The sequence below is a fragment of the Mesoplodon mirus genome (genome assembly GCF_964341445.2).
Source record: "Mesoplodon mirus genome assembly, chromosome: 4".
Classification (NCBI taxonomy): Eukaryota; Metazoa; Chordata; class Mammalia; order Artiodactyla; family Ziphiidae; genus Mesoplodon; species Mesoplodon mirus.
In genome coordinates this window covers 143,237,361-143,261,254 of record NC_138979.1, presented here as the reverse complement: position 1 = coordinate 143,261,254, position 23,894 = coordinate 143,237,361, and the positions used below count along the sequence as shown (strand labels likewise).

General features: G+C 38.4%; 1 protein-coding gene and 1 pseudogene across 9 annotated transcripts in view; one reads left to right on the top strand and one right to left on the bottom strand.

Moving 5' to 3' along the window:
* KTN1 (kinectin 1) overlaps positions 1-23,894 on the bottom strand; it is a 126,751-nt gene that overhangs the window by 74,156 nt on the left and 28,701 nt on the right. For 6 of the 8 annotated variants that reach the window (XM_082616739.1, XM_082616742.1, XM_082616743.1 and 3 more), the window contains exons 2-3: positions 4,185-4,737; positions 894-1,031 (exon numbers count right to left, since the gene is read on the bottom strand). In XM_082616739.1, coding sequence (XP_082472865.1) covers positions 894-1,031; positions 4,185-4,707 — 661 coding nt within the window. In that variant the 5' untranslated portion in view covers positions 4,708-4,737. Of the gene's footprint in view, positions 1-893; positions 1,032-4,184; positions 4,753-16,044; positions 16,083-23,894 lie in introns of those variants that run through there. The other 2 variants (XM_082616740.1, XM_082616741.1) reach the window with 2 other exon arrangements.
* Positions 21,981-23,865, top strand: LOC309803179 (actin-related protein 2/3 complex subunit 1A-like; annotated as a pseudogene). The gene has a single exon. The product of its transcript is annotated as an actin-related protein 2/3 complex subunit 1A-like (transcript).

Sequence of the window (23,894 nt, the reverse complement as noted above, 5' to 3'; positions counted from 1 at the left end):
TAAATATTCAATATTAACAAATATTTTGTGATAATATTTTTCTATACCTGATTGCTTGACATATCATGATTTTAATGCAAATAACAGAATTTCATCTTTTCCCTTTCCAATTTTACTATTTTCTAGCACTAGTTGATATCACAGCCCGATATTATAAAAATCACTGTTTAATCTATGTAAATTTCATAGCTAAGTCTTCTGAGGACAATTCGGAACAGATAAAAATTGCTCCATCACTTTTAACTGGATGCTTCTCATACACACATGCAAATTATGTTTAATAAATAATTAGGAATGTAGGGTAATGATAAATTTAACTAATGTTCTCAAGCATAATCTTTATGTGATATTAAAAAGTACAAATATTTCAGGAATACTTTTCTTCTATAGAGTTTGTATGCTATTAACATTATTTTCAAAACAGTTATGAATGAAAATGTTTATAAATGCTTCTGTCCTTTTATAAATTTCATATAAAGTCTTCACCACAAACTTATACCCTAACCATCTGTCAAAGCACCATGGGCTTCTATTAGTTTTTTTTTTTTTTTTTTTTTTTTTCTTTTTGCGGTATGCGGGCCTCTCACTGTTGTGGCCTCCCCCGTTGCGGAGCACAGGCTCCGGATGCGCAGGCCCAGCGGCCATGGCTCACGGGCCCAGCCGCTCCGCGGCATATGGGATCCTCCCAGACCGGGGCACGAACCCGTATCCCCTGCATCGGCAGGCGGACTCTCAACCACTGCGCCACCAGGGAGGCCCCCTTCTATTAGTTTTAAAGCTGTTATGGTACACATTAAGCTGGAAATTAAAGAGCATGTGAGGTCTCTAGGTTCCTTGTCGTAGTGGACTTCTCTAGAATTAGTATTTATAAAATACATATCTACACATTTCACCATTTTCAGTCTTTTGCTTCTTTGATGAAACCTTCTTCTTTCCTGATCCACCTTCTTGTTTAGTCTCTTGATGCAGGGGTAATGATTCTTGCTTTTTTGACGGTGCCATAAGAGGTTCCACCTTTTTATCCTGATCATCTTTATTAAAAATAAATGAAAAATCATCATAGCAAACAATGAACATACCAGAAAAGATTCAATTATTAATGAATACTTCCTAAAATGCTTTACCACCAAAATTTTAAACTCTGATATACAATTCTCTCACTTATTCTAGCTTTCTTACTGTGCCACATATGCTCTTTAACTTCATCAGGACTTCTAGTACTCGCTCCTTCTTTTATATCCCATTTCTCAGCCACTCCTAGCCCTACTCAGCTTTATAGGCATGGTCAAATCCCTTATCATCTTAAAAAATAAAACCCTTCCCACCACTGTAATTCCTAGCCTCCCACACCCATTTCCTTTTTATATTAACCAAAGAACACTCTGTACTTCCTTTCCTACCAATCATTTCTCAACTAATTACAACCTGATTTTTCTCTCTTCCACTATATCCATGAAAGATTTTATCAGGTCCCTAGTGTCCCAAATGCCATAGTCTATCAATAATATCCTTTAATCCTTATTTGAATTCTACTTAGCATTTCATACTATTGGTCTCTACCTCTTTAAATTACTCTCCTCTCCGTTATGCTAAGTGAAATAAGCCAGTCACAAAAGGACAAATACTGTGTGATTTCACTTATATGAAGTACCTAGAATAGTCAAATTCATAGACACGGAAAGTAGGATGGTGCTTGCCAAGAACTAGAGAGAGGGAAGAATGGGGAATTAGTGCTTAACGGGTACAGAATTTTAGTTGGGAAAGATGAAAAGTTCTTGAGATGGCTGGTGGTGATGACTGTGCAAGAATGTGAATGTACTTAATGCCACAGAACTTATACTTTAAAATGGTAAATTTTATGTTACATATATTTTGCCACAATAAAATAAATTTTAAAATTCAGCTCCCATGATAATTCTTTCCTTACACTTGGAATATTCCTTTGCAGTCTCCTTTGTAAGCTGTTCCTACTGAATACCTTATATGCTGGTATTCTTCAGGATTGTGTCCTCATTTTAAACACTTTCCTTGAATGATCTTCTCTACACCCACGACATCAACTACTACCAACATGCTTAAGGCTTCTGAATCTGTAGTCTAGCCTTATGCCTCCGTACTTACATTTCCTACTGCATTCTCCCTATGTAAACAGCCCCTATAGGCACCAGAAACACAAACTGAAAGCATTCTCCTCTCGGCACACATCCACTCTCTCCCCATTATTCCCTCTTAAAGCTATCAACATTTACCAATCAGAGCTTGGGTAATGTTTTCTACAAAGGGCTAAACAGTAAATACTCTGGTTTTGTGGGCCATTTAGACTCTGTCACAACTATTCACCTGCTGTTGCAGTGTGAAAGCCAGCCACAGACATAGGTTAACACATGAGTGTGGCTGCATTCAAAAAAACTTGATTTATGGACACAGAGGTTTGAATTTCATATAATTTCCATATTTAACACAGTATTACTCCTTTAGTTTTTTTAATCCATTTGAAATATAAAAACCATTCTTGGCTCATGGGCCATAAAAAAATGAGAAGCAGGCCAGATTTGGCTCACAGGTTGCAGTTTGCCTACCCTGACCTAACTTAGAACTTAGAAATTATCTTTGATCCTGCTTTCTCCTCTATCTGCCATATCCTATGCATAACGTTAGTCATGTCATTTTTGCTTTGCAGATCTCTCTAACCTCCTTACTATTTCTTCTGTCACTACCACAGTTCAGTCCTTCAACTTAACTCTGGAAAATAATACCCTCATAACAAGTGTGCCTATATTAAACACTGCCCTATGAAACTTGTCTTCCCTAGTTCTGCCAAAAATACCTTTCTAAAATGTAAATCAGACCACATAAACTAAGCCTGCTTGGAAATCTTCAACAATGGCCAAATTACATCCTAGCTCCTTAGCACTGTATACAAAAATCATCATGATCTACCCACTCCATTAGCTTTTCAGCTTTGTTTCCTACCACTCCCTACTTCCCATTTCATGGTTCAACAATACACTGTACTCTTGCATCTTTAATGCCTTTATGCATGATCGTCTGCCAGTGGGGAATGAGATCCCACTATTTGCTCGATGAGTGATTCATTCTGGAAGACCCAGCTCAGGCACTGCCTCCTCTGTAAAGCTTTTGACCCATGGTGCCCATAAGCACTAGGTGTTTTGGCTCCGTACTATTTCTATACTTTGTATTTTCCTTATATAAGTCACATTTCATTATTGACTTACATGTCCTTCTGTCCCCTTTACTCTTATTTCTCTAGTATCATGCTTGATCAGAGCTGGCAAGCAAATATTTAAAATCCAGTATAACTAACTTAATACTTCACAAGTTAAGATACGAAAACGACTTAATAGTGAACACAAGTCCTTTTATACAGAGCAAACTGTCTGCAATTTCAACCATCAGCACACCATTTCTCACGTCCTTTCTGTTGTACCTATTAAGCTCTCTCCTTGGAACACCCTATCCACCAAGAAAAACCAGCTAGTACTTATTCAACCTTTAAGATTAACTTTAGGCATTACATGCTCTAAGTGGCCCATCTTAGAACTCCAACACTGGTTTAGACATACCTAGCTCATTATACTAAACTTTTTATATTATAATAACTTATTTCTGTTTGTATCTACAACTAGCATGAGGCTACCCTGAAAACGCACACTTCATCTCTGCAGTCCTAGTACCTAATATAATGCCTAGCACAAAACAGATGTATGATAAATGTTTGCAAAATTAATCAATCAAAGGTGAAAATGATATCTGATTTTTCTTTTCATCTTTAATTCCTATCACACTGATTAGAAAGTACTGGTTGAAATAAATGTAAACATCTCTAACTACTGATATTTACAGGTCCTCAGTAGTTTTATATATTTCTATAATATATATTTTATATATTTATATTTTATATATATAAACAGATTTTATATATTTCCATTAAAGGCCTTTTCCACATTTGTAATGTGAAATTTAGTTTTGAACACTGTTGTATGCTCAGTACTAATTCTACCAGCAATTAATGAAAGCAAACACACAGTGAAAAGGATAATGATCTCGATTTCAGATTCAGTATTTAACATTTGTGTGCACACTTAACAAAGTATCTGAACTTCAAACTCTAAAGTTATTAAAACAAATATAACCATGCAATAAAGTTGAATAGATTACAATACCGCTTCCATTTTTAGACTTCTTCTGCCCTGGTTTCTTCTTTGAGGCAGCTGCTTCCAAGGGGGGTGTGGGCTGTTTAGTAACTGGGACAGGTTCCACTTTTTTGCATGGAATCTTTGATATATCACTTTCTTTGGTGACCTGTTCTTCTAGTACAGGCTTGTGCTTCTTTTCCTTCTTCTTTCTTTCTCTAACACTACTTGAACTTTCAACCACATTCAATGGAACAGGTACAACTTGTTCATCTTCCACAGCCAAGGCATCAGATAATTTAAAGTCCCGGGGTACACTCTCAGAATCAGATTCATGGAGGTTCCCATTTTGGAGTTCTTTCTTTTTATTCTTTTTCTTTTCTGCCTTCTTTTTATCTGTTTTGGTAGGAATAAGCTTTTGTTCTCTTTTCTGTTTTGCAAGAACTTCATCATATAATGTTTCTTTCATGAAAAGCCAGAAGAAGAGGAAAATTACTGTAATAACTACTGAAGGAATAAGAACAATAAAATATGTTGACTCATAAAACTCCATGGTGCTTTTGTTAATGTGATCCTATAAAACCTAAATGTGAAAGAAGGAAAAAACAAAAACAAAAACCTGAGTCACTTCCGGGTAAGATGGCGGAGGAGTAAGACGCGGAGATCATCGTCCTCCCCACGGATACACCAGAGATACAGCTACACGTGGAACAACTCCTACAGAACACCTACTGAACGCTGGCAGGAGACCCCAGACCTCCCAAAAGGCAAGAAACTCCCCGAATACCTGGGTAGGGCAAAGCGGAGAGATTCCCGCACAGAGGATCGATGCCGGGCGGCACTCACCAGCCCGAGAGGCTTGTCTGCTCGCCTCGGCGGTGCTGGAAGCTGAGGCTCGGGCTTCGGTCAGAGCGCAGGGAGAGGACTGGGGCTGGCGGCGAGAACTCAGCCGGAAGGGGGCTAATGAGCCACAGCTAGCCGGCAGGGAGTCCGGGAAAACTCTGGAGCTGCCGAAGAGGCAAGAGACTTTTTCTTCCCTCTTGGTTTCCTGGTGCGCGAGGAGAGGGGATTAAGAGCGCTGCTTAAAGGGGCTCCACAGACGGGCGCGAGTCACGACTGAAAGCGCGGAGCCCAGTGACGGGCGTGGGACGCTGGGGCTGCTGCTGCCGCCACCAAGAAGCCTGTGTGCGAGCGCAGGTCACTGTCCACACCGCCCTTCCGGGAGCCTGTGCAGCCCGCCACTGCCGGGGTCCCGGGATCCAGGGGCGGCTTCCCTGGGAGAACGCACGGCGCGCCTCGGGCTGGTGCAACGTCACGCCGACCTCTGCCGCTGCAGGCTCGCCCCGCACTCCGTGCCCCTCCCTCCCGCCCGGCCTGAGTGAACCAGAGTCCCCGAAGAGGCTGCTCCTTTAACCCTGTCCTGTCTGAGCGAAGAACAGACGCCCTCCGGCGACCTACACGCAGAGGCGGGGCCAAATCCAAAGCTGAGACCCAGGAGCTGTGAGAATAAAGAAGAGAAAGGGAAACCTCTCCCAGCAGCCTCAGAAGCAGCGGATTAAAGCTCCACAATCAACTTGATGTACCCTGCATCTGTGGAATACATGAATAGACAACACATCATCCCAAATTGAGGAGCCAGGAGTCAGTGCTGTGCCTCTGAGGTGGGAGAGCCAACTTCAGGACACTGGTCCACAAGAGACCTCCCAGCTCCACATAATATCAAACGGCGAAAATCTTCCAGAGATCTCCATCTCAACACCAGCACCCAGCTTCACTCAACGAACAGCAAGCTACAGTGCTGGACACCCTATGCCAAACAACTAGCAAGACAGGAACACAACCCAACCCATTAGCAGAGAGGTGGCCTAAAATCATAAAAAGTCCGCAGACACCCCAAAACACACCACCAGACGTGGACCTGCCCACCAGAAAGACAAGATCCAGCCTCACCCACCAGAACACAGGCACTAGTCCCCTCCACCAGGAAGCCTACACAACCCACTAAACCAACCTTAGCCACTGGGGACAGACACCAAAAACAACGGGAACTACGAACCTGCAGCCTGCAAAAAGGAGACCCCCAACACAGTAACATAAGCAAAATGAGAAGACAGAAAAACACACAGCAGGAGAAGGAGCAAGATAAAAACCCACCAGACCTAACAAATGAAGAGGTAATAGGCAGTCTACCTGAAAAAGAATTCAGAATAATGATGGTAAAGATGATCCAAGATTCTATTTCCCAGATCCAAAATCTTGGAAATAGAATAGACAAAATGCAAGAAACAGTTAACAAGGACCTAGAAGAAATAAGATGAATCAAGCATCGATTAAAAACACAATAAATGAAATAAAAAATACTCTAGATGGGATCAATAGCAGAATAACTGAGGCAGAAGAACGGATAAGTGAGGTGGAAGATAAAATAGTGGAAATAACTGCTGCAGAGCAAAATAAAGAAAAAAGAATGAAAAGAACAGAGGACAGTCTCAGAGACCTCTGGGACAACATTAAACGCACCAACATTCGAATTATAGGGGTTCCAGAAGAAGAAGAGAAAAAGAAAGGGACTGAGAAAATATTTGAAGAGATTATAGTTGAAAACTTCCCTAATATGGGAAAGGAAATAGTTAATCAAGTCCAGGAGGCACAGAGTCCCATACAGAATAAATCCAAGGAGAAATACGCCAAGACACATATTAATCAAACTGTCAAAAAGTAAACACAAAGAAATCATATTAAAAGCAGCAAGGCAAAAACAACAAATAACACACAAGGGAATCCCCATTAGGATAACAGCTGATCTCTCAGCAGAAACTCTACAAGCCAGAAGGGAGTGGCAGGACATAATTAAAGTGATGAAGGAGAAAAACCTGCAACCAAGATTACTCTACCCAGCAAGGATCTCATTCAGATTTGATGGAGAAATTAAAACGTTTACAGACAAGCAAAAGCTGAGAGAGTTCAGCACCACCAAACCAGCTTTACAACAAATGCTAAAGGAACTTCTCTAGGCAAAAAACACAACAGAAGGAAAAGACCTACAATAACGAACCCAAAACAATTAAGAAAATGGGAATAGGAACATACATATCAATAATTACCTTAAATGTAAATGGACTAAATGCTCCCACCAAAAGACACAGATTGGCTGAATGGATACAAAAACAAGACCCATATATATGCTGTCTACAAGAGACCCACTTCAGACCTAGAGACACATACAGACTGAAAGTAAGGGGATGGAAAAAGATATTCCATGCAAATGGAAACCAAAAGAAAGCTGGAGTAGCAATTCTCATATCAGACAAAATAGACTTTAAAATAAAGACTACTAGAAGAGACAAAGAAGGACACTACATAATGATCAAGGGATCGATCCAAGAAGAAGATATAACAATTGTAAATATTTATGCACCAAACATAGGAGCACCTCAATACATAAGGCAAATACTAACAGCCATAAAAGGAGAAATCGACAGTAACACAATCATAGTAGGGGACTTTAACACCCCACTTTCACCAATGGACAGATCATCCAAAATGAAAATAAATAAGGAAACACAAGCTTTAAATGATACATTAAACAAGATGGACTTAATTGATATTCATAGGACATTACATCCAAAAACAACAGAATACACATTTTTCTCAAGGGCTCATGGAACATTCTCCAGGATAGATCATATCTTGGGTCACAAATCAAGCCTTGGTAAATTTAAGAAAATTGAAATTGTATCAAGTATCTTTTCCGACCACAATGCTATGAGACTAGATATCAATTACAGGAAAAGAGCTGTAAAAAATACAAACACATGGAGGCTAAACAATACACCACTTAATAACAAAGTGATCACTGAAGAAATCAAAGGGGAAATTAAAAAATACCTAGAAACAAATGACAATGGAGACAAGACAACCCAAAACCTATGGGATGCAGCAAAAGCAGTTCTAAGAGGGAAGTTCATAGCAATACAATCCCACCTTAAGAAACAGGAAACATCTCGAATAAACAACCTAACCTTGCACCTAAAGCAATTAGAGAAAGAAGAACAAAAACATCCCAAAGTTAGCAGAAGGAAAGAAATCATAAAAATCAGATCAGAAATAAATGAAAAAGAAATGAAGGAAACGATAGCACAGATCAATAAAACTAAAAGCTGGTTCTTTGAGAAGATAAACAAAATTGATAAACCATTAGCCAGACTCATCAAGAAAAAATGGGAGAAGACTCAAATCAACAGAATTAGAAATGAAAAAGGAGAAGTAACAACGGACACTGCAGAAATACAAAAGGTCATGAGAGATTACTACAAGCAACTTTATGCCAATAAAATGGACAACCTGGAAGAAATGGACAAATTCTTAGAAATGCACAACCTGCCAAGACTGAATCAGGAAGAAATAGAAAATATGAACAGACCAATCACAAGCACTGAAATTGAAACTGTGATAAAAAATCTTCCAACAAAAGCCCAGGACCAGATGGCTTCACAGGTGAATTCTATCAAGCATTTAGAGAAGAGCTAACACCCATCCTTCTCAAACTCTTCCAAAATATAGCACAGGGAGGAACACTCCCAAACTCATTCTACGAGGCCACCATCACCTTGATACCAAAACCAGACAAGGATGTCACAAAGAAAGAAAACTACAGGCCAATATCACTGATGAACATAAATGCAAAAATCCTCAACAAAATACTAGCAAACAGAATCCAACAGCACATTAAAAGGATCATACACCATGATCAAGTGGGGTTTATCCCAGGAATGCAAGGATTCTTCAATATACGCAAATCAATCAACGTGATACACCACATTAACAAATTGAAGGAGAAAAACCATATGATCGTCTCAATAGATGCAGAGAAAGCTTTCGACAAAATTCAACACCCATTTATGATAAAAACCCTGCAGAAAGTAGGCATAGAGGGAACTTTCCTCAACATAATAAAGGCCATATATGACAAACCCACAGCCAGCATCGTCCTCAATGGTGAAAAACTGAAACCATTTCCACTAAGATCAGGAACAAGACAAGGCTGCCCACTCTCACCACTCTTATTCAACCTAGTTTTGGAAGTTTCAGCCACAGCAATCAGAGAAGAAAAGGAAATAAAAGGAATCCAAATCGGAAAAGAAGAAGTAAAGCTGTCACTGTTTGCAGATGACATGATACTGTACATAGAGAATCCTAAAGATGCTACCAGAAAACTACTAGAGCTAATCAATGAATTTGGTAAAGTTGCAGGATACAAAATTAATGCACAGAAATCTCTGGCATTCCTATATACTAATGATGAAAAATCTGAAAGTGAAATCAAGGAAACACTCCCATTTACCACTGCAACAAAAAGAATAAAATATCTAGGAATAAACCTACCTAAGGAGACAAAAGACCTGTATGCAGAAAATTATAAGACACTGATGAAAGAAATTAAAGATGATACAAATAGATGGAGAGATGTACCATGTTCTTGGATTGGAAGAATCAACATTGTGAAAATGACTCTACTACCCAAAGCAATCTACAGATTCAATGCAATCCCTATCAAACTACCACTGGCATTTTTCACAGAACTAGAGCAAAAAATTTCGCAATTTGTATGGAAACACAAAAGACCCCGAATAGCCAAAGCAATCTTGAGAACGAAAAATGGAGCTGGAGGAATCAGGCTCCCTGACTTCAGACTATACTACAAAGCTACAGTAATCAAGACAGTATGGTACTGGCACAAAAACAGAAAGATAGATCAATGGAACAGGATAGAAAGTCCAGAGATAAACCCACGGACATATGGTCACCTTATCTTTGATAAAGGAGGCAGGAATGTACAGTGGAGAAAGGACAGTCTCTTCAATAAGTGGTGCTGGGAAAACTGGATAGGGACATGTAAAAGTATGAGATTAGATCACTCCCTAACACCATACACAAAAATAAGCTCAAAATGGATTAAAGACCTAAATGTAAGGCCAGACACTATCAAACTCTTAGAGGAAAACATAGGCAGAACACTCTATGACATAAATCACAGCAAGATCCTTTTTGACCCACCTCCTAGAGAAATGGAAATAAAGACAAAAATAAACACATGGGACCTAATGAAACTTAAAAGCTTTTGCACAGCAAAGGAAACCATAAACAAGACCAAAAGACAACCCTCAGAATGGGAGAAAATATTTGTAAATGAAGCAACTGACAAAGGATTAATCTCCAAAATTTATAAGCAGCTCATGCAGCTCAATAACAAAAAAACAAACAACCCAATCCAAAAATGGGCAGAAGACCTAAATAGACATTTCTCCACAGAAGATATACAGACTGCCAACAAACACATGAAAGGATGCTCAACATCTTTGCTCATTAGAGAAATGCAAATCAAAACTACAATGAGACATCATCTCACACCAGTCAGAATGGCCATCATCAAAAAATCTAGAAACAATAAATGCTGGAGAGGGTGTGGAAAAAAAGGAACACTCTTGCACTGCTGGTGGGAATGTGAATTGGTACAGCCACTATGGAGAACGGTATGGAGGTTCCTTAAAAAACTACAAATAGAGCTACCATATGACCCAGCAATCCCACTACTGGGCATATACCCTGAGAAAACCATAATTCAAAAAGAGACATGTACCAATATGTTCATAGCAGCCCTATTTACAATAGCCCGGAGATGGAAACAACCTAAGTGTCCATCATCAGATGAATGGGTAAAGAAGATGTGGCACATATATACAATGGAATATTACTCAGCCATAAAAAGAAATGAAATTGAGCTATTTGTAATGAGGTGGATGGACCTAGAGTCTGTCATACAGAGTGAAGTAAGTCAGAAAGAGAAAGACAAATACTGTATGCTGACACATATATATGGAATTTAAGAAAAAAAATGTCATGAAGAACATAGGGGTAAGACAGGAATAAAGACACAGACCTACTAGAGAATGGACTTGAGGATATGGGGAGGGGGAAGGGTAAGCTGTGACAAAGTGAAAGAGCGGCATGGACATATATACACTACCAAACGTAAGGTAGATAGCTAGTGGGAAGCAGCCGCATAGCACAGGGAGATCAGCTCGGTGCTTTGTGACCGCCTGGAGGGGTGGGATAGGGAGGGTGGGAGGGAGACGCAAAAGGGAGGGGATATGGGAACATATGTATATGTATAACTGATTAAATTTGTTATAAAGCGGAAAAAAAAATAAGTATGATCACAATAAAAAAAAATCGTTAAAAAAAAAAAAAAACACCTGAGTCAGTCTTATTAAACACAAAATACTTCTGTTCTTTCAAGTGGTATTTCATATTTAATCTGATCTACAAATCTGAACAGGTTTTATAAATCGCATACTTGATTACTTTGCCAACTACAATTTGAATATACTATTTAAAAAAATGTGTGGTAACTAGGAGTGTAACAGCCTTCCATTTTTAAATCATGTGAAAAGGTTCTAATGGAAGGAAAAAAACTTAGCCATTCATTACTTTTTCTCCCAAAATAACCACTTTTGACACTATTAATATTTAGTTTTCCTCTTACTGTACAATGTTCATGAATACTACTATACATGGAAATAAAGAGGCATTAACTATTACCAACACACTAGATATCCATTAAAAGTACCACACTCTTAACTGCAAAGAAAACAAAGGTGGTTCATTCCTTCACTTAAAGATTTAAGTCCATTCACAAACTGTGAGCACCTTCATTCCAGTTAACTAACAGCCTCATGACATGGTGGGATACAACAAGGATATGGAAATATAATACAGTAAAAAATCAAAATGCTAGGATATGTCATTTGGCACTAAAATAAATTACAAATAAGATACTTTTCTCAATTTTTTTCAAGGTACCTCTTACTGTAAAAAAAGTTATACTGCAGGGCTTCCCTGGTGTCGCAGTGGTTGAGAGTCCGCCTGCCGATGCAGGGGACACGGGTTCGTGCCCCGGTCTGGGAAGATCCCACATGCCGCGGAGTGGCTGGGCCCGTGAGCCATGGCCGCAGGGCCTGCGTGTCCGGAGCCTGTGCTTTGCAACGGGAGAGGCCACAACAGTGAGAGGCCCGCATACCGCACAAAAAAAAAAAAAAAAAAAAGTTATACTGCAAAAACAAGGGCAATCACCATCCTCTCTTAATAATGTTTAATTAAGAAGCAAAATTTTTAATGGTATTAACTCAACCCTGGACTTAATAAGAGAAGGTTTTAACAAGATGAAGGGGAAAAGGAATCATGTGCTAACAAAATACTAAAAGGAACTTTATACAGAATTGTTCTTCCCTGATAATTCATGAACTATCCAAGATTTAATTTATTAAACATATTTTACTGTGCCTGTTAGTGGTCACCCAGAAATGCTTTTTCAAAGATGTTTTTTGTTGTTGTTGTTGTTTTTGTGGTACGCGGGCCTCTCACTGTTGTGGCCTCTCCCGTTGCGGAGCACAGGCTCTGGATGCGCAGGCCCAGCGGCCACGGCTCACGGGCCCAGCCGCTCCGCGGCATGTGGGATCCTCCCGGACCAGGGCACGAACCCGTGTCCCCTGCATCGGCAGGCGGACTCTCAACCACTGCGCCACCAGGGAAGCCCTAAAAGATGTTTTATTTTTGGTTTTCTGTTTGTTTTAACATGACCATCTACAGGCTACAAAGCCTGTTCAACTTGGCTGGGGAGTTGGGGGAGAAAAAGGACAAAACAATGAGTTAGAACTCTATGGCTTTTTGCTTTGAGGAAAGAAAAGAGGCTAAGGCATTTAGCAGCAACCACAGATGCTGAAAAAAGGTCAAGTCAAAGTCAGAAGGGCTTTGATGAACAGCAAACTGCAGCCGCATGCAACTTAGGTCTTAGGAGAGCAAAATCCATGATGAAGCAGAGCAAGAAGCAAACGTTCAGGGAGAAAAGAGGCCATGAGACCACAAGAACTCTGAAACACAGATTCCTCACATGTTCTGATGACTCTTCTAGTTCCCTTTTCCAGGTACCACATGAGCCTGGGAAGAACCATGATTTCCATTTTGGGATTTTTCAGGAGATTCCCTTCACACAATTCAATTCCCAGTCATGTGAGCTCTCTTTCTGTAACTAGAAAGAGCCCAACCAAAACACCAAGGCAAATTTCAAGTCAAGAAAGTGTTTGCATTGCTTTAATCCAATATTCCTGATTCTTTATCCCAAGAAATTTACAAAGAAAAGCATATATAAAGATGTTAATAGCAATATTACATATAATACAAAAAACAGATAGAATATACAACATCAGAATGGGTTAAATTAGCAAATATCAACTCAATAAAACACTGCTGTTAAAACTGTAGATACGGAGACTTTCTTAAATTCAATTAAATACTGAATAGTCAAAATCACAGTTTTACTTGTATGATCAAAACATCTCATGTATAATAGGTTATTAAGATGAATATGTAAATTAAAGAGTTGTGCCATAATCATGGGTGCAGTCTCGCTTGCCTTAATATTTTAAATTTTGTTAGTTTAAGAGAAACTCATAAAAGTTTTAATTCCTTGCTTATTTTAAAAAATGGCAAAATGAATAAGTACTACAGTATCAATCAATATACCATAGTTTTACATTATACCCATGGGCATAAGAGTAATATAAAGAGGGGGAAAAAGGTGGCAAAAGGAAACTGGGAATGAAATCCAGGGGAATACAGGGAAAAGAGCAAAGACAGGAAGAGATTTTTTAATTTGGGGGGTGGGGGCATAACGGAAAAATAAAAGAAACAGGAAAGAGAAGGAGAGGTTGAGACAATTAATTTAGCTTAAGGTGACAGGAATCAGGTCATCAAAATTTTCTAAGTCCACAGTAGCAATTCAACGTACGTTTGCTGAGTTAGAAAAACATGGAGACAAGCAGAGGCTCAGATTTTGAGATGATAGCGAAAGTCACCAATGTTAATTTCTTCCATATTATCACATTCCCTTTGTAATATTAAGGACCTTTTAACCTAATCACACCTTAAACCTTAATAGAACCCAATTTTAATGTAATTAACAGCTAATGGTGGTACAGATTTCTCTGTCAGGTGAACCAGGAGTGAGCTATCCATGGGTTTCATAAGAAACCAAGCCCAACCAGTGGCTTTTGGACATAAATCTTTCTAGAAACTTATGAAAGATATGGTTCCTCTTTCTCAAAACAAACAAAAAAGTGTACATACTAAGGTGTACATGTAATTTCACAACGTTTCGGACTCCCTGAAAGATATGCATGGATCCCAGGTTAAAAAAACCTGCTCTAGAATGAGAAATAAAAGTTTTCATCCCTGCCCTTCCCTACCCCCCAAAAACCCAAAAATAGATAACAGAATGGATATATATATATATATATATATATATATATTCTGTGTTTCATCTAAGTATGTATTATGAATGCTAATCAAATACTTTTAAGATTCTATTTACTTGCCTTCCTGTAACTTAGGTTTGTTCATACAAAAATTGAGCTGCACCACTGAGTTAAATTTTGTAAACTTCTCAGAAGGCTCGACAATCTCTTCATATTAATATAACAAATAATGTGAACACTAAAATTTCAAATAATATAATTGCTCCTTGATTTTATTTTTACAAGTTCAAGAGAACTACTTAATTAAAAAGGATAAAGCTATATACATAATGATGGGCCCACTGTTTATGATGATAAGGCAATGAAATTAAGTATGGGATATCTATAGAAACATCATACATTTAAACATCACGCCATCTGAAATAACACAGTGTAATGCTGTAAAATACATTACCTAACAAACAAGCTGAAAATTATTTATGTTGAGCACAATTAAATACAGTCTGAGACTACAAAAAAAATGAGAATCATTACATTTTTAGAGTAAAATTACAAATATTTTTAATATATAGTTCATTGTTCAACTTTTTAAATTTTTTCTACATTAAAACAAATTTAAGTAACCGTGCTGAATGCACAATATTACACTTTTAAAAGTTTAAATAAACACAAATTTAAAAAGAACCGTTACTTATATATTACAAGGAAAAATGCAAGCAGTTTGATAGGTATACTATTGAATTTCAAGTAACTGTAAGAATTTTGAAATCTCTTTCCTTACTACCACAGTATTTTAGTTACTCTTGCCTCTGACATCATTTTCTTTAAACTAAAAGAACATTTAAAACAAATGACAACAAAAAACTAATTTTATAAATTATCTGTGCTTCAATTGATAAAAGTATGTCAACTGGAGTGACTCCACAGAACCAGTAAGAAAAATATAACAAAAATTCAAGACTGAAGTCTGAACAAACTGAAAGTCAATTTTTTTCCACTGATGTATACCGAACAACATACAAGCAAGCATATTTGTAAAGAGCAAGCAAAGATTTGAGGGAAACATAGTTTTCAACCCAGAAACACTTAATTTCTTAAAAGTTCCTGTATAAATCTGTAATGTCTGAACAACTAAATGAATACACCTTTAAAAGATATACAGACACCAAGAGTAGCCTACAAGAGCTTTATTCAATGTACAACATAGTTATATTATTACTAGAAGTAGCTGTGAAACCTAAGCTGAAAGCTCTTATCACAGGTTCTTTGTAAAAATAGAGTTTGTAAGTTAAAAAGTCTATCTGTAACCTGATCATGCTGAATCTAAGTAGTCTGCATTCTAAACATGCCATGTTTCTCTTCCTTTAAATCCATAATAATATCTTATGTTGTTTTTTTAATGTTCAAGTTAATCTTTTTAAGGAAAACTTTATTTATGGAAGTACCATACACTGATAAAAAGTATATTCATGGACAAGTATCACTTACTCAGATTTCCATTACACAACAGAAGTTATCTACAGTATTTTCTGAACCCTTCTTGGTAAAATGTGATTAAACATTATGGTGTCACTAACCTTCAAATAAAGTATGCATGTCATATTCCAGATATATCCTGAAAAAAAATAAATTTTAAAACTGATAAACAGCAATATAATAAAGCACTAAAATAAAGTCAAGAGTCTTGACTTTTGGTCCCAATTCTGCCTTGGCTCCAGGGGTCTCTAAAGTCCAAACTACTTAACATGATCTTGGAAATGCAAAGACAAAAAATTTAAGTGGTTCCAAGTTGGTGGTGCCCATAGTGCATGAGGCAGAAGTGAATGCACATCTTCTTTGGTATATTGCTCCCTCAAGCCAGGAACCTCAGGATTTCCAAAGAAGACTGTCATCCAGATGAGAGGCCACAACACAAAATGACAGAAGCCACCATGAGCAAGAGGCAACAAAAATAAACTAAGGAACCACATCCCTAAAGATTCAAGATACTGGAATTAATAGATATAGATTATAACATACACACATAAAGAAGAGGTAACTGGAAAAATGAGCAAAGAACAGAAACTATCAAAAGTAACTGGGTAGATTTGAATCAATTAGGACTTCTACAAATAAAAATTATAATCAAAATTTAAAACCCAATGGATAGGTTAACACAGGTGCAAGGACACCAATTAAAATAACTACTTCAATAGGCTAAATAGATCTGATGACAATGAATTAAGTCAATGCAGATAGAGGACAAGGCAACTATTAGAGCATGGTGAAGGACTTCCCTAACAGTCCAGTGGTTAAGACTCTGTGCTTCCAATGCAGGGGGCGCAGGTTCAATCCCTGGTCGGGGAACCAAGATGGTCCCACATGCCACTTGGCGCGACCCCCCCCTCCCCAAAAAAAAAAGCATGGTGAAAGTGAGGAAGGAGTCTAAGACAACTCCTATGTTTCTAGCTTGGACGAAATCTGTGAATTATGAAATCACATGTCAAGTTCAAGAATACAGGAATAGGTTTTTGTCTGGGAGTTTTAGATATGATTTTGAGGAATATAAACTACAACCAGCTACAGAATATCAGCAGTCAATTGAGTAGACAAAACCAGCACTAAGAAGGCACTACAGGTTCTAAATTGGGGAATCAAAAGGAACAACTCTCTAAAAAGTCCAATTTCCCCTCCTCCCTAGTATCAAATCTAAAAACCTTTGCCTTGGGCTTCCCTGGTGGCGCAGTGGTTGAGAGTCCGCCTGCCGATGCAGGGGACACGGGTTCGTGCCCCGATCCCGGAAGATCCCACATGCCGCGGAGCGGCTGGGCCCGCAAGCCATGGCCGCGGAGCCTGTGTGTCCGGAGCCTGTGCTCCGCAACGGGAGAGGCCACAGCAGTGAGAGGCCCGCGTACAGCAAAAAATAAAATAAAATAAAATTTAAAAAAAAAAAAAAAAAAAAAACCTTTGCCTTGTCCTTTGTATCAAATCTTCACTTATCCTTCAAAACACAGCCCAAATCACACCTATGAAAATATCTTTTCAACTACCATCTTCCACAACAGTCTATTAATTCACTTTGTATAGTTATTTAGCACCAATTAGTATACGTCAACCTTGTTTTCCAGGGCATTCTGAATAAATAACAGTACAAAAGGCCACAATGCCTGCCCTTATAGGGTTAACATTCTACTAAAAGGAAGACAGTCCAGCAATTAATATACAGTATATGAGACAGAACACAACCTGACACATTTGAGAAAGAACAATAAAGACAATGTGGTTAAGTATAATGAACAAGAGGAAAAGTAGTAGAAGATGAGGTTAAAGAGATCATTTGAAGGGGGCAGGGGGCAGTGAACAAATCATGTAGTTTCTTACAGGCAAATGGAAGGGCTGTGGCTTGTACTCTGAGTAATATGGGAAACCAACAGAGGGTTTTGAGTAGAAAAAGGGTATAGGGAGAAGGTGACAGCAGGGAAAACTTAAGAGACAACTGAAGTAATCTAGGCAACAGATGATCAGAGCAAGCTGGTAGCAAGAGGGGTAGTAAAAAGTAGTCAAATTCTGAGTACACTATGAGGGTAGAGAAAAGAGGATTTGCTGAGGACTGGAAAACGGGGTGTGAGAGAACAAGCAAAGACAAAGACAACTCCAAAGCTTTCAGACTAAGCCAAAAATAAGAGTTGCCCTTTACTGAGAAGGGGGAAGTGTGGAAAGGACATGGTTGGGGTTAAAGACCAGGAGTCAGGTTTTAGACAGGTGGAGATATCCAGCAGACAGCTAAACAAAGAGTGCTTAGGCAGGTGAGGAATACATGCTAAAAATGTAAATTTAGTTGTACCCAGCATATAAATTATATTTAAAGCCATAAGCTTGGATAAAATCACCAAGGAAATGGGTATAAACAGAGCCCAGGTCTCAAGACAGAGCCCCTGGACAATTCAACAACAGGAAGATGAAGAGGAACTTGCAAAGGAAACAGCAAAGGAGAAGTAGAAAGAAAATTAGGAGAATGTCACCCTGATTGCTAAATGAATAAAGTATATTAAGAAAGAGAGATTAATCAACTTTGTTAAATGGTGTTAGTAAATAAGTACAGTAAAAACTATTGATAGAAATTGACTATTGGATTTTAGCAACAGAGACATTAATGGTGACTATGACCAAAGCAGTAGAGTGGTGGTGATCAAAACCTGACTGAAATGAAGTCAAAAGTGAGAACTCCAGCAGGTGTGAACAACTCTTTGGAGAAGACTTCCTGTGAAGTAATAAAAGAAACGCAATGGAAGCTGGAGGGGAATATGAGGTTGGGGCTTTGGTTTTTAAAGTTTTTAAAGGCAGGAGAAATAACAGCATGTTAATATGCTGATAAAGATAATCCAGTAGAAGCGGAAAGACTGATGATGCAAGAGAGTGAGGGGTGAGGGACAATGTTCTCAAATGGCAAGAGGAAAAGAATTTGGTGTACAAATTCTGAAGAGACTAGCCTTAGATGGAAACATAGGCAAGGAGGTAGATACAGTATAGAAGTTTGTAAAAATTATCCTCCTAACGTTACTATTTTCTTAATGAAATGGGAAACAAAGTTTAGTTCAGAGTAAGGGTGGAAAGGGTGGCGCTGGTGGTCCTACAAAACACATTATAATTATTACATTGTTATTTTTTACTTATAAATTTTGTTCATTTTGATTCTCCACTTAAATTTAAAACTTTGGAGAATACAGGGTGCTTAGCAGTGTTGCACAAATAGATTCACTGACTTTAAATGAATTTATGATCCACCTGAGGAAGTACATAGTATCAATAAAACAGAGCATAAAAACCAAACCTGAGCCTCAATGAGGTCTACTCCTCCAGCTCAAGCACCTTGCCTACAGATATTTCTCTTCCTCCTAAAATCCTAGAGCACTTATTCTCTATGCACAAATTCATAGCATTCTATGAGACAGAGGATAATTGTGTAACAATTATAGGAAAGTAGCAATGTGCTGCAGTGTGATAAAAGATAAAAGAACAGAAAATAATGGAACTCAAAACTTAAAATAGATTCAAATTGATTTTTAAAAATTTAAATCAATTTATCTGATCGTTCAGATCAAATAAAGATATCCAGACAGATTAAAATTTTAAACTTAAGAAAATGTATAAAATACTTGGAAGAAAACACAAAAAAACAAGTAGATTCACCTTATATTGTACAGCTGTATATATTTAAAAGTTTACATGTGTATTAAGTCTACAGTAAGTTTTTAAAAACTTGATTCTACAAATAAATAAGAAAAAGACACCAATGAGAAAAACAAATTATTAATCATTTACTGAAATGGCCATCAAAATATAAAAACTTACCTAAATTTCCATTCTCTACACCAAAAGTATAATGTCCCCAGAGCCCACAATACAATTATAAAATTATCTTTTAAAATAAGAGGAAAAACATTCAAAGCAACCAAAAGATAAGATAATCTAGCAAATCAAACACTGAGTTGCCTGACATGGGAACTCCATTCACAACAGCTTTTTTAAAATTAACTTTACAGGTTACACTGAAATCTTAAAGCTGAGGTGCAATTTCTCCTTGTAAACTGCAACATGTACTTGTTTCTATGACTCACACAGTATTAACATACCCTTTAAGTTATTTCAGCAATACCCATTCTAGAGAACTGCTACCCCAGTCTGAAACAAATCCAACTAATACCAGAGATGAATAATGAAATTTCATTTCTCCATTAGTTATCGTATTACAACACATGAAACTTCTATTTCGTTTTTTTCAACCAAACTTACTTTTTTTCCTTTAATACAAGACTAGATAAATCAGTTTGAACAGCTTCTCCAAGAAAATGAAAAGTATCTGTGTAGCTGGTAGCTGCTGAGAGTTATACCAATATCTTTCAGACTTCTGCTTACCCATCAAGCCCCAACTAGTCCATTCTCCCAGGAAAAGACACTGCTCATTTAAAAACATATCCACAGGACTTCCCTGGTGGAGCAGTGGTTAAGAATCCGCCTGTCAATGCAGGGGACACGGGCTCGAGCCCTGGTCCGGGAAGATTCCACATGTCATGGAGCAACTAAGCCCGTGCGCCACAACTACTGAGCCTGCACTCTAGAGCCCGGAGCCACAACTACTGAAGCCCGCGCACCCAGAGCTTGTGCTCCGCAACGAGAAGCCACCACGCACCACAACAAAGAGTAGCCCCCACTCGCCACAACTAGAGAAAAGCCTGCACGCAGCAACAAAGACCCAATGCAGCCAAAAATAAACAAATCAATAAGTAAATTTTTAAAAATTAAATTAAATGAATAAATAAATAAAAACATATCCACAAGAGATAACCTGGTTAAAAGTTTATTCTGTAAAGAAAGCTAACTTATGATAACTTAATTAGACAAATTAAAAGCTTTAATACCAAAAATTTAATAATACATTTAAATAATCAGTATTTCAAAACAATATGTAAAAGTTACAAAGATTATGAAGATAAATCATCAAAATTGTTCAAAAATTAACACCGTTCAAAAATTAACATTAAAACATGAAGTTCACACCAATGACGGAATTGTAAAACAGCTATACCATATATACAAGACTGCCTTCCCCTAAAATCTAGTCTTGACCTACCTTTACTTTTTCACAAGGCCTCTGAGTTGGAAAGGGCCATCTAATTAAAAGACTGGACCCAGCTGAATGGTCAGTGAGCCTATGCTTATGAGGAATCAGCACCTCCCATAAGCTCCTTTTACAAAGACATTAGAATATTCTTCCTAGTTGTGATCCAAAATCTTTTCCTCCTGTAACTTCTCCTTGAGGCCCTCTAAGTGCCCTAACCTACTCATCTATGTCCAATCCCACTACAACAAGGCAGTCCGAGTAATGTATGGTACCAGTTAAATTTATCAACAAACAGAAAACCTACTTCAAACCCTATCATCCTTTAGGAAAGTTTTGCTAGGGTATTAAAAGTTGATCGTAATAGACTGATAAAATAACTCTTAAGTACATCACCGTAGGTCACTCAACAATTAAAGTACTAAAATAATAAAATGTTATATTTATTCTTGCCTATTCCTAAAAAACACATAATACTTAAGATCATTTCACAAACTAAACATGAAATGTAAATGACAAGCCAAAAGCGTCAAATAATATCCAAAAAAAACTCTAAGGGAGCTACTGGAAAAGCTTCACTATAAAACAAGAATCTTTACATCTTGCCCAAGAACTGTCAAATAAATGCAACATAAAAAGCCCCAAATACATGTGAAAAATTTAGTATATAATCAGAGAGCTATTTCAAATCAGTAAGTAAATCTATGGATTATTTAATAAATAGTATCAGCACAAATGACAGCCATTTCAGGGAGAAATTCAGCCCCTACCTCAATTATATATGGATCAAAGTTTTAAAGGTTAAAAAGTTAAACCATGAAAAAACTAGAAAACAAATGTATTTCTTTCAATCTAAAATAATTTTGTTTTGTAAAAGGCTTTTTCTATGTCTCATCTAAAACCCAGAGCCATAAAGGAAAAAACTAGAAAATCTGACTAGAAAACATTGTAAAGACTGTATGGGAAAAAATAAGTGACTAACTCAAAAAAGACAAAGGTCTGGTAGGCTTAACTTACAAACATCACCTGAAATGTGAGAAAAAGATGAACCTGGCCGGAGCCTGTTCGCATCGACTGACCAGAGTCCACAAACTCCATGCTCCGAGCCCGTCCGGATGGCCCTGACCCCCAGCTTTCTGTCCTTTGAAAACACTAAGAATAATATCCCTGCATCAATTTTTACTAGAGCCAATTACCTGTCATGCCTGGAACAGGTATTGTACCCAGATTGCCCTTAGCCCCAGTAACGACGAAGTCCATATCTATAAGATGGGAGCCAGTGGGTGAAAATTCATGAACTCAAGGAGCACAATGGACACAGCACAGGTGCCGACTGCACTCCCAAGAGTGACTTCATGGTCACTTGTGGGGCTGACCGCAATGCCTACGTCTGGAGTCAGAAAGATGGTATCTGGAAGCCGACCCTGGTGATCCTGAGAATTAACGATGCAGCCACTTCTGTCAAGTGGTCCCCGCTACAGAACAAATTTGCTGTGGGCAGCGGAGCATGACTCATTTCTGTTTGTTACTTGGGAGTCCGAAAATGACTGGTGGATAAGCAAGCACATTAAAAAACCCATTCGCTCCACAGTCCTCAGCTTGGATTGGCATCCCAACTATGTCTTGCTTGCAGCAGGATCCTGTGATTTCAAATGCAGAGTGTTTTCTGCCTACATTAAAGAAGTGGATGAGAAGCCAGCCAGTACACCCTGGGGCAGCAAGATGCCTTTTGGTCAGCTGATGTCAGCGTTTGGTGGCAGTGGCACTGGCGGCCGGGTGCATGGGGTCAGCTTCTCCGCCAGCAGGAGCCACCTGGCCTGGGTCAGCCACAACAGCACCGTGTCCGTTGCCGATGCCTCAAAAAGTGTGCAGGTCTCAACTGTGAAGACAGAGTTCCTGCCTCTCCTGAGTGTGTCCTTCATCTCGGAGAACAGAGTCGTGGCTGCTGGCCATGACTGCTGCCCCATGCTCTTTGACTACAATGACCACGGCTGCTTGACCTTCGTCTCCAGGCTAGACATCCCGAAACAGAGCATCCAGCACAACATGTCGGCCATGGAGCGCTTCCGCAACATGGACACGCGGGCCACAACTGAGAACCACAACACGGCCCTGGGGATGCTGCACCAGAGCAGCATCACTCAAGTGTCTATTCATGAGGTGGACAAGCAGGATTGTAGCAAATTTTGCACTACTAGCATCGACAGAGCCATGACCATTTGGGATTTCAAGACCTTAGAGTCTTCTATCCAGGGCCTTCGGAGAATGTGAAGCTGAGCAAGCCTCCCAAATCCAGCATGAGGACAGGCTACACTGGGAAGCTCTGCCATTTGCATGATGGGGAGGAGAGCCAGCCACCAGGAAACACTGAAGACACATATGGCGCAAACCTTGTTGTGTGTTTTGTTTGAGGATAACTGGTAAAGTGTTGGTTTTTTAAAAGCAGCAGTGATTTGGGTTTTCTTTTTTGTTTTGCTCTTTCATTCTATTCTTGACCAAAGCTTCTCTTTAAATAGTTTATTATGGAAAATTGTCACACTAACTTAAAGGAAAGGGTGGGGGTGGTATGTAAATTGTCTGCTAAAAAATTAAATAAAAATACTGAACGTGGAAAAAAAAAAGATGAACTTGAGAGAGAAAGGTTAAAGGACACGTTTAGAAGATTCCTAGGGGGAAAAAAGATATCCAATAAATACATATACAGTACGCTATTAACCCAAAGAGGAACACACCAAGACAGATTGTAATCAAAATGACAAAGATCAAAGATAAACAGAGAATACTAAAGCTATACGGGAAAAGCAACAAATAACATACAAGGAAACTCCG